Genomic DNA, 12,375 nt, shown 5'->3' on the forward strand with positions numbered 1-12,375 from the left:
TAAGTTTGCGCCCAGTTTGTGCTGAAACTTCATTATGTCACAAGGGAAATCAGCTAGTCACACTTGTTTGGACTCAATACACAGTTATGCACAGATAATAAACAGTACACATTGTGAGAGCAAACAAACATTATGTATTGAGTGATCGCTGCCAACGAGCTATCATCTTGTCATAAGCTGGCAAATTAGCCCGCTAACAGCACCGGGGAGCAGCCATTTTTCTTGCGTAATTGTGATATGTAGAGCGGCAGCCTTCATCATCATCGCTCAAGCCGTGGAAGTGTAGCTCTCCGCTGCCGCCGTCGACGTCCGTGTGCTGTTGTTGTTTTTTTCCCGGGCTTTTGTGTCCTTGGAATCATGCAGTGTTGATATGTTTACATGTCCTGGAGTGTACTCACTGGCTTCACAGCTGATTGGTGCAAGAATACCATTACTGCGTGCCCTCAGAGCGCCTGGTCCTCTGGGATAAGGAGACTAAGGCGAAAATGAGCTTCCAAAACAAAAGCTGCTCCACCACTAGAATATAAAGTGGTGCACTGTGGGGCGGTTTAGGTCCAGCGGTGCGAGCACGGAAGCGAGGAGTGTAAGCGTGCACACGTATCACTCACTTGGCTCGCATTCGTTTTGTCAGAGAATGTTTTTTTAATTAATACGGCTGAATGATTTCGGAAGCATATTTGATGTGCATGTTTTAGAATAGAGATTGTTTACAGTGTGCATTATAAGACACACACAGGAGCGTTCATTTGGAGTAAAATCATAGTAACTGATTGTGTATGATTGTTATGCATTAAAAAACAGGTTTGTGAAGGTTTAAACTAAAGGGGTTAACAGTAGCCCCTCCTGGAACCGCCACCTTAACGTGGTGGAGGGGTTTGAGCGCCCGAGTGATCCTGGGAGCTCTGTTGTCGGGGGCTTCGTGCCCCTGGTAGGGTCTCCCATGGGAAACAGGTCCTAGGTGACGGGTCAGACAAAGAGCGGTTCAGAAGCCCCTCATGAGAGATCAACAGGCCCGGTTAGAACCATGAGGCCGTCCTTCTGTGGACCCACCACCTGCAGGAGGAGCCATAAGGGGCTGGTGCAGTGTGATTTGGGCAACTCCAACAGCTGCCCCCACGACCCGGAAACGGAAAAAGTGGAAGAAAATGGATGGATGGATGGATGGATGGATGGATGGATGGATTAACAGTAGCAACTCTGTTCAAATAGAGGCACATATATATTGCTTACAGTAAAGCGATTGGAGATGTCTTTGGATACTGAGAGTAAAAAGAATAGTCTATGTTGTATTTTTGAAAACAAAATTAAAGATAGCAATGTGAGCCAGCTGCTAAACGCCGACTTGTAGCCAACAGAATGCATCAGCAATAGCAAGTTGTAAATCACAATAGATTCTCAGTCATCCTGGCAGTCAATACAAACAAAGCGACCGGACTTACATTTGAATAAGGGTGTGGTGGACAAAGAAACTGGCCACGAGGAGGCTCCCTAGATCTGCAGTGAAACGCTGGCAAACTCTTAAATGTACGTTCAGTTGTTTTGTTTTAACAGTAAAGGAGGAGGAAATCGTCATCACAGTCCATTTCAGTTGATCCCTGTCCTTCAACTCACAGAAAACAGTAAACTGGAAGCGGAGACAGAGTTTGAGCAGCAGGTTAAATTATGATCTCATGTGAGTATTCTACCTAATAATTTCATCAAACTACTTTCCAGAACACGCTGGAAGACTCTAGGCAGTATCTTTTTATCCTAGCAGCTTGCAAGTGGTAACCATTATAGCCAGTTACAGCCACAAGCGCCAATAACATTTGTACACATGCATTTATATGAAACTCAGTGCCTGGACTTTGATTCAATTTTAACCAGTTCGACTTTTCATTTAGCTTTGCACTGTAATTATTGTATGTTTGTGCAAATGTTTGTTGCTGAACTACAAAAATATCTTGGCTCAGTTGTCCAGAATAGTTTAAAGGCATGTGAAATAGTCCTCTCCTCGTTAAATAAGGTCAAATCAAAAGAATAAAACATCCGACCTCCACTGAGCACAGTCGACAGTTCTCATGGGCTTATGCTTTTCTGTGATTGGTTGCGTCTTGAATGACACCATATGTGTGCGTTCCAACTACATTTTGGCTGCGATGTTTTGAAGTGCACCTCTGCAGAGCTGCGAGTCTCCCGGCTAAACAAAGGCGAGCGGTGTCCAGTTCCCCGCAGGTACACGCTGGCTGAACTTTCCTCCGGAGCGGCTGCCATCTTTGTTTGTGTGCATTTTGACAGCTCGAGCTCTTGTGGGTTCACTATGGAGCGCCGCGCTGTAAACAGCTGCTGCTGCAAGTCGAGAGCGAGGCAACGCACGCGCCCTCGAGCAAGAACAGTCTATAAAAGGGTTGGAAAAACTGGGTGAGACACAGATGTGGGGTGAATTTGATCTGGAAACTTTGATGTTATAGGAAGATAACACAAGCGGCAGATTGATTATTCTACCAGACGCTAAGGTGTTGTATAGGGAGTTGAGCGGAAGTACAAATTGAACACAGCACATGCTGTCCTTTTGAAGTCTCCCCATATGTTGGAAACGTATACACGATGTCTCTTCTGCATCAGGGCATGAACGTCTCCACATGCTCTGAGCTGATTCATGCAGGCATCGGTGTCAATATCTGTCCAACAACTGGTGAGGATTTTGTAGAGCAACTCCATATAGTCAATTTTAAGTGTACTCAGGTAAGATTTCTTGATTCTAATAATAATAATCATTCCCCCTGGGATTTGCGGACTAGAATGCCTGATTTTGTGAGCCATTTTTCCAACGGTTTTTTCAAGAGGATCTGGCGAGCAAGGAAATAACTAAAGTAGGCATTTTGAAATAATTGTATCATCTGTAAAAAAACAACAACAACGTGCACATCCCCTTTCCTCCACTCAGAGGACAGTGGACGGAGCAAAAAAACAGAAGGAACAGAAGACATGACCCTCTCAAAAGTTCGTGCAGCAAAGAAATAAAATAAGGTCCAGTGGCCGAGACTGAGACAGAGAGCAGTCAGTTCGAGTGCACCCTCGCTGAGCCCTCGCTTTAGTCTGACTCACTTGACTCCGTCTTATGCGCAAATACAACTGATTTAACTAATCAGAAACTGTCCCTTTGGTTGCGGGAAAGTTGTGGAGTTGAGGACTAGTTGCGAGGAAATTGTGGATTATTGGAATAGTTGTGGGAAAGTTGCGGGGTTTTGCAAAGCTGCACTGACTTTGCTTGATTTTACATTAATAGTTGCAACATTGTGAAATCCTAGAGGGACTGAATAATGTATTGGTTTTATATAGCACTTTTACATTGCATTATGAGCCACTACTGTCCGTATTATAACCTATGCTAACTTTTAATCTCCAAATCTATATTTTTTTCCCATAGGCAGGGCTTAAAATCATCCTCGTTTAGGTAAAAAACATTCCCTTTTCTCTCGATATTTGGGGGTAAATGAGGCGGGAGATATTTCTGGATGATTCAGCAAGTGTCTGATATCATCATAAAGTGTGTCATGTTTTGACCTGTTCCTCTTGTCCATCAAAGCACTACAAAAGTAAGTACTGATTTGCAAACGGAGCTCTGCCTGTGGGCTTTATGAGTCAGAGCAGTGGTTAGCGTCAAAGAGGGTGAAGAGTTGAGAGCGAGAGAGAGAGATGCAGCAAATTGTCTGAGCCGGGAGGTACACTCAAAATGCTGAGCCCGACAAAATGTGCAGCATACGTGCTGTCGCGTAAACCCCTAAGCTATCACACAGCGCCAAATAGAAAATAGATTTTAAACCGAAACCAGTGTGCTATCAATGATTATAATGGCTGAGAGGCATTAGTGCTGGCATAGATACAGACGGCATCTCTGGAATCGCCCATTAAAGGAATAGGCCACCGTTTTTACATACTGAGATATGTTCTTACCTAACCTTAGACGAGTTAATATATCCCCGTCTGGTCTTTGTCCATGCGCTCTGTCACGCAAACGGAGCACATACGCAGCCTCTCCCACATGTCATATAGCTCCAAACAAGCTCACGATAGAAGCTACCAAGCTCTTCCACGTGTTCCCTATTTAAATAAAGTTACATGAAGTGTTTTCATGCGAAGTATATTTACACAGAAATGTAACATGTCGATTTTATAAGCAGATATAAAGGGGTACTATATTGTGAGGCGTAATGATACGAGGAGCAAAACGTCCGCGCAGTAACTCCTAAAGACTTCCCCCGCTCACTTCCGTCAATAGAAGCTGCGTGACTTGTAGTACTTGTAGTACGTGCAGTAGCAACAGAGAGCTATCGGCTCCAGTCTGCTGTAGTTCGTGTCTTTGTTCCCTCTCACGGTCCAACAAGGCAAGTTCCTCTTCTGTATATTCTGGCTCAAAAAGATACGGCTCTGGATCCGCAGTAAGCCATTCCTCCTCATCAACAAAGTCCGCCATCGCAAATTATTCATTTCAGTTATCTCACTAAAACTTGATGCTTCCTCAACTGTGCTCAAACTAGCTAGCCGATAGCTCTCTGTTACTGCTGCACGTACTACAAGTACTACAAGTCACGCAGCTTCTATTGACGGAAGTGAGCGGGGGAAGTCTTTAGGAGTTACTGCGCGGACGTTGTGCTCCTCGTATCATTACGCCTCACATTATAGTACCCCTTTTTATCTGCTTATAAAATCGACACGTTACATTTCTGTGTAAATATACTTCGCATGAAAACACTTCACATAACTATATTTAAATAGGGAACACGTGGAAGAGCTTGGTAGCTTCTATCGTGAGCTTTTTTGGAGCTATATGACATGTGGGAGAGGCTGCGTATGTGCTCCGTGTGCGTGACAAAGACAAAGACCAGACGGGTATATATTAACTCGTCTAGGTTAGGTAAGAACATATCTTAGTATGTAAAAACGGTGGCCTATTCCTTTAAGGGGGAAAACAATTTTGGAAAAAAATCTCTAATTATTCAAAATCTACTTTAGCAAATTCTGAATTCTGAATATAGTTTTCTACTAAATAAAGAAACAAAGACATGGAGAGAAGCAAAGTGGTTCAACAGCCCATAAATACAGAAATAATGGAGAATGCTAACAGATTGCTTCACGTTAGCATCGGGCTAATGCTAACGGTTTGCTAGTGCTTGCTACAACTGCCATTTTTCACTTCTACAGAACAATCTGCTGTGAGAAAATATCCATATGGGCCCGATTTACACTTGACTTTATTTATGTTTGATAAATAAGTTCATATTCCACCATAAAAAGGCTAAAAAGAGTGAAAAATGTGTTTCCCAAAAGATTCTATTTTCCCCCTCGGCGAAGCCACGCCCCCTTCTATGACGAGATGCCAAAAGTTAGAGGCTTTTGATTGACACTTTACTGTATATCTTAAATACACCAACAATGATATAAACTAAGTGTTTTGTTGTGTGAAGTGTTAAAGTTGATAATACGTGTTCACGTTGCGCTGAATTGGCCCAGAGTGAACATGAACGGACACACAGCGATACTTAACATACGACGAGAACGTTCTATTTGTAGCATGTCCTTCCCTGTGGAGCCGATTCCATCTTACACGAAAAACCATTTAATCCTGAGATTTTAATTGTTTCCCACACATCTCCGCTGCGTGCCGTAAAGGCGAGCCTTCTGCAAACAGATTTTAAACCGCGGCGGCGGCGCTGCCAGTGAGCGCGTTCACTGTAGACAATGATGCAGCAGGGATCTGTACATCTGCTCCTGCGCCCGCACAGCCTCGTGTGGGCGCCTTGTTTTGTGTAGCGCGCTGCTCAAAGTCACAATGGGGCTCAGGTGTGCGGGCAGCTGCACGCGCAACACCGTCGGAAGGCTGCCGTTACTCTGACTGTATTCACGCGCAAAATCACGGCCTGTTCAGCTGGACGGAGAAGAGAGGACGGACATAAAGGTTATTATGAATCCAGATTTGTTTGTTTTTAAAGGCCAACCATTCAAGAGACGCGGCAAAAATGTTCCACTCAAACACTCTCATCAGTTTTTTACCAGAGGAGCAGGACATCACGGATTCAATTTTCTTGCGTTGGGATTGAAGCGATGGCTGATGATGACTCCCATTTGTTAAAAAGTGGAAGCTGACGATGATCATTTTTTGAATGTGGTTTTGTTGCAGCTGGGAAAAGAACACTTCATTCTCAGAGCGTGTCCAAGTGAATGCGTCCAACAGCGGCAGATGTGTCTGCAAACGACTGACTGAAATCCCTGTTTTAAATGAGACATACCTAGTTGTATTTGGTGTTCATCTGTTTCTCAGGCTTAAAGGGATATTTCCGGATTTTTGACATAGGGCCTCATTTCCTAGTTATCCAGAGTGTTGCTGTTTTCTGGGGATATTTTTTGTGTGTAATTCATGCAGTTCTTATGTTTGAAGAGTTTCGTGGCTAGCGCATTTCTACGATATCAGCTACACTGCATTAAAAACACTCTGACCCGCTCCACAGAGCACCTGAGGCAAATCACTTATAACGCCAGACTAACCATATAAATGTCTGTGTCCATAGAATAATTTTTACCATTTTGCATTTAAAATAACTTGTATTTGAGCAGCATCAGCTTCGTGGTTGTATAAGCTACGCAGCGGCGGAGTGATCTGCTAGAAAATAGTCCCTCAAAATGCGATCATTCATGTGATGCAAGGTCAGTTATATTCCAAAAATGATTCTATCGACACAGACATGTATATGGTTAGTCTGGTGTTATAAGTGACTTGCCTCAGGTGCTCTGTGGAGTGGCTAAGACTGTTTTTAATGCAGGCTAGCTGATATCGTAGAAATGCGCTAGCCTTGCATTAGCCTAGCGCCACGAAACTCTTCAAACATAAAACTGCATGAATTACAAAAAAAAATATCTCCAGAATCAGCAACACTCTGGATAACTAGGAAATGAGGCCCTGTGTCAAAAATCCTGAAATATCCCTGTAAGCCCATGATCTACCAGTTTTGGGGCAGCTATAAAAAGTAAAATAATTCATTGGAAAAACAAACCCATTGCTTTTACGCAACGCTGCGCTGCCCCATTTACCATGCTCCGTGTGACCGTTATTATTTTTGCAGAAAGCACTTCACGCACTTTATGCTGCCATTGTTTTTCCAAAAGTTTCCGTCTCTTTTGTTTTCCTTTAGTTGATTATTTCATTAAGATTTGGCGCAGGTACCCAAACATCGAAATGTATGCATTTAAACAGTGTTATCAGAGTTAATTTACAAGATTACACTGCGCACTCGCCCAAGTGCGTCTCCCATCAGACTCAACATTATCTGCTTTTTGAAACATTTTAGAGAAATTGCCCCGGAGCCGTATCGGCTTCATCAGCATACAAACAGCTCTCCAAACAACATCCAGCAACTCCAAAGAACTGCAGTGAAAAATCAACATTTATCATAGTGCCATGTTTACTGAGAACACAAACCTGCGCTGGCAGCGTCTTGCATTAAGACTTTTCCGGAGTCCTGCTCTGATTACGACTGAAATTACTTTTGGAGTGACAAGCAGGGAAATAATATAGACTTCAAGTTTTGCAAGAACGGTGGCTTGAAACTTGCTCTTCCTCTATCTTGGTGTTGCTGGGCAAGACACATGGCCAGGGAAAAGTAATACATACTGTATATATAGAATCAGTTTACATTGGACTGGTCAGATAAAACAAGACAAGAATGCTACTATATCGTATTTTTCTCTTGTAAAAGCCATATTTAAGGAAGGTGCTGCACTCCCTTTTCTGCCAGCAGTGGTTGAGTGTGTTTTGTTCGGCTTGAATGACTTTTATGCATATATCTCATTTTGATTTATATTATGTGAAGTTGTGTAAAACTACTACTTTTCAAATCTATTGTTATTCTAACGTTATCGCATCTCTGTGCTGTGTTTTTCAGTACGACTTTGTGGAACTGCTGGACGGCAGCCGGCTCATCGCCAAAGAGCACCGGTCCGCCAGCGAAGCGGATCCAAGGGCGCGTCTGGAGCACCCGGTCAGCGTGCACCAGGCTGGATTCATTCAGTACCTGGACTCGGGGGTGTGGCACTTGGCCTTTTACAACGACGGGAAGAGCGCGGAGGCGGTGTCCTACAACACCATCGTCCAGGGTGAGACAGGGCACTTAAGTCTGTTTTGTGTTTGTAACATTTGGAGAAATGGAGCTTAAACCAACTGTCAAGAGTGATTTCAACTGTGTGTGACCTCAAAGACCGTGGGGCAGGCTTTTATTTTGGATTAGTCAGACAAAAATTAATATAGCAGCCCCAAAGTTTTAAGTCAGCAACTTGTACAGCTCGTGTAAAGTCTAAACTTTTTATGCTCTAGCCTAGCAGGGACTACAGTGTGTTATATTATGCAGACTTTACGCAGTTAGATCTTGTCATATGTATAACTCTGGTCACATGGAAGTGTCTTGATGTTACAAACCGTTTTTTTCACCTGGGAGTGAGAGAATGCCAGAGGAAAGCAAAAATGTAGTCTTGCAGTTTTTCAGATTAAAAGATGTGTTTTAATCTAATGACATAAAATTTAAGCTGACATTACAAATATTAAGTTGCAGGAAACAGGAGAAGAAGCTCAGCTGAAGGCAAAAGTCCAGGCATGTTGAGGAGGAGTTCAGAAAGAGGCAAGAAAGAGAAGTATAGATAAAGTAGTTGCTGATAGTGTATTTAACTGCATTGTGCCTTTGTGGATTTCTTCAGAGTTTAGGACATGAAGCCTATAGAAGGGTGCGTACAGGACGTGATGTGTTCGGGGGCCATCATCTCCTCAAACTGTATGTCTGTTTGAGGAGATGTCTGAAATGTTCTGAGGGAGGACCCACAGACCCAGGCCAGGTCTACTTCATGACACATATTTTTTAATGTACAGACTGGCTAATCTGCCTGGCAAAACAAAATTCTGCAAATCTGCCTGGTATTTCCACAGAATAATCCATATGTCTTTTTAAAATACGGTTCAGGACGAGACAACTCCTCTGTCTGAGAAATCAGGTAGAGCAGCTTAAAGCAGTGAAATGATCAGACATTGTCCAGTGTATGCACTGTAAAGCTTGAGTGTCAGTACCTAGCTAGTTATGTAGTAACTCAAGGACATAAAGCACACAACTTAAATTGAAGATTTATCCAATACTTTATAAACCAAAAAGTTGTATATGTTTTTCCCTGTAAGACATTTGTGCGATGGCCAGTAGTTAGCACATTGCTGATTAGCCTCTGTTGTTTTTGGTCAAGTCAAAATGAATGGGATTTTTCCTTCTGTCATTCTGGCCCATATACTTAATATTGATCGACTGCTAAAGCTCACACCATCTCCATTCGAGAGCAAGAGATCAGTCGTCTCCCACAGATTATTTTCTAAAAAAAGGACTTAAAGGCGGGAAACTCCGCCCCCGTGAGGCGGACTGAGCAGAAACAAGTCCCCTCAGTGCTCCAGGGCCAGTCAATAAAAAGCACAAAGCCTTTAACGATAAATATAACATAAAACCAGTGTGGTTAAAAAAAAAAATATGTTCTACTCACTGTTGTCACAGGAATCAGTTTGGAGCCAGGCTTTTAAGTTGTTTTTGAAACGTGTAAAGTCTCCATTGGTTTCCATGTATTATTGAATCTTCTGGAGTCACCCCCAGCCACGAGGGGGTGGTATCAAAGTAATATCAGCCCTCCCCATGAGGGCCAAAGAAGCTTTCCTCACATATTGTACTGGCCAAAGGACCCATTGGCCGCCAGGTGGTGTTCCAATTCACCTGGACCACTCGCCCCCTCGCTCCTCCTCCGTTTGACTCATTTACGAAGGGTTCACCTGTGGATCCTCCGCTGCCCCGGAGAGCTGAAATTACCCATGATGCACTGCAACATTGTTTTTTTCTTTCTTTTCTCACAAAACTTTATAAGTTTTGTTCCACATTTGTGCAAAAAAATAATTGTAGTAATACAATCATTGGTAGAAGTGTTGTGAGCAAGTAAAGATGTAAAGAGAGGTTTATATAAAGTTAATGAAAGGTCTAATAAATAGGCCTATTTATTGAGAAATTAGGCATATGGTGAGGTAAGTCTGCCATTGTAGCTATGAGCCATAAACTGGACCTGATAATATATTTAATATTTGAATTGAATTTCTTACAAATCCTTGCAGAAATGTTATTATCTTATTCAGGCCAAAATGTTCCAACAGGAAGACATCCAACCAAAAAACAATATATAAACAGTTTCCTGGCCTCTGTTAATTCATTAACAGTTGTTTTTGTTAGCATAGATTGACATGTTATTATATGATTTGACACGTGACCCGACGCAGCCACTCGCTCCGGAGGCCGTTCCAGTTGAGCTCAACTGTGGCGGTAAGAGGAGACTCGGCTCCGTTTTGGAGGAGCCCACCACCGAGGAAGTCAAGGAAGTGGAGAGAAGCAGCCAATGTGTGCGGGACTGTTTGTCTTTTAAACATGGCAGAAGTACTTCCTCGTTTTACTTGCCCTGGCATATGGAATATTCAAAATTTAAAGGGCAAATATCTTATTTAATTTGGTTTTCAAACAATGGAAAAGAGATAGCATTCACACTGTAAGCATCCTTCACAGGTTTCAGGGAACAACACTGTTTTAAAACTAGACAACAGCTAGTCAATCGTTGAGTCGAATCGACTGTAGTAGGTGCACAGTGCACAGGTCTTTTTGTCCACAAATGCCTGCTTCTACAGCTTACTGAACTCACTTTGCTAGACGAATAGAAAAATCTTTAACTGTCTTAGTGAACAAAGTCTGCCGGACCATATTAAAACAACTCACCTCTTATGACGCTCAATGAACCACCTCGAGCAACCCCATCAAGCTTTTGGGCGATCTCCACAGAGATTGTCCGAAATTGAAAGATTGCAGATTTCATAAACAGCATCAAACATAATATTCTGGATCCGAGGAACAAATATGATCTGGGAATAAATCTATTGAGCGTTTGTACGTTGGAGCCTGGCAGCAGATCCAGTGGATTATTGTACTGCGCGCTATAACACGACGCGCACAGGGGGGGGGGCATCGATCCTCCCTTTTCTCCCCTCATTGGTCAAAAAGTCTGTGAAATTCCTCGCCGGTTAGTGTTTTCCTTTTTTTTCCAATTTCCTCTGGGGCTGGCTACCATTGATCCCGGCCTACGAATATGAAGCTACAGTATTGAACTGGGAGGTCAGAATGGCCTCAGCTCGATGAACATTCCGCACAAAGCCGTTGGATGGCGAAGAAAAGTTAGATCTCCGAGTGCTGATAAAAAAAAAAATAGAATAAAAAAAAAAGTCTTCTGGGGCGTCCCGTTATGAGTGATGGTCCGCTGAACGAAGCACCAAGATGCCTCGGTAGGATATGTCAGATTAACTTCAGCGTCAAGAGGATTGGCGCTGTAAACACTCGCGGCTCTTGTGGGCAGTCATTCACAGGCTAAGGAGACAGGATGGCAGCGAGATGTGTCAGGGAAATGGAATTATTTGGTCTCATTTAAGATGCTTGTGTGCTTTTTTTTTTTTTTTTTCTTACTTAGCGAGGCTTAGACGGAGCGGCGGGGATGCTACGGAGGCTTAGACCTTAGTGGGACATGGACAAATAGTTGTAAATGTATGCCGGTGCTGATAAGGGGTGCTGAGAAAGCCCCAGATTTTTGTCGAAAAAGAAAAAGACACTTGTCTGGCTGGTGGTTTTTAAAGCCCACACTTGTCAAATGTTATGAAACAGGATACGCTGAGTGTTCGGCCTAAGTATTTTAAGTCTTTTTTCATAGTTAATAGATTTTTCTTCTTTTGCAGAGTCTGTCACTGAGTGCACCCACAACTGCTACGGGAACGGAGAGTGCGTCGCCGGATCGTGCCACTGCTTCCCGGGATTCATAGGGCCGTACTGTTCCAGAGGTACCGTATGTCCCTTAGCGGCTCCCAAAGTCCCTATTCATTTCTGTCCTGTGGTGATTGGTCGAAAGTTGCAAGTTGTACGTGGATGGATTTGCTAACAGCCTGATTAGAATGGAAATGGTTACAGATGCCCCAAAATGTTGCAAAAGTAGACAGAGCTTCAATTGGCTTGTTGCACAAAAACGCAAACGCTTATTTCGTTTTGTATCAGACAGTGGCTCAGGGCTGAGGAGGAGTTTGCCTGGAGCTCCCTCTGCAGGCAGCAGTGAACAAACTTTGAGTGCTGAACTGCTCAGACTAGATCCTGGATTCTGGGCTTTAAACAGTGTTGTGTTTTTCCTATGAAGCAATATAATCCAGGAAGTACAAATCAGAGCTTCAGCAGTAGAAGAAGAATGGATGGATTTTGGATGGATGGGTGGATGGGTGGATGGATGGGTGGATGGGTGGGTGGATGGGTGGAT

The 12,375-nt window shown here is 43.2% G+C and overlaps 1 protein-coding gene across 7 annotated transcripts in view; it reads left to right on the forward strand.

The window, feature by feature from the left end:
* The window catches only part of LOC306963634 (teneurin-3), a 360,281-nt gene that overhangs the window by 182,416 nt on the left and 165,490 nt on the right, over positions 1–12,375 (forward strand). For all 7 annotated transcript variants that reach the window (XM_079557215.1, XM_079557217.1, XM_079557216.1 and 4 more), the window contains 2 exons: positions 7,920–8,130; positions 11,810–11,911. In XM_079557215.1, coding sequence (XP_079413341.1) covers positions 7,920–8,130; positions 11,810–11,911 — 313 coding nt within the window. The remainder of the gene's footprint in view (positions 1–7,919; positions 8,131–11,809; positions 11,912–12,375) is intronic.

This window comes from Gobius niger (assembly GCF_951799975.1).
Source record: "Gobius niger genome assembly, chromosome: 5".
Taxonomy (NCBI): Eukaryota; Metazoa; Chordata; class Actinopteri; order Gobiiformes; family Gobiidae; genus Gobius; species Gobius niger.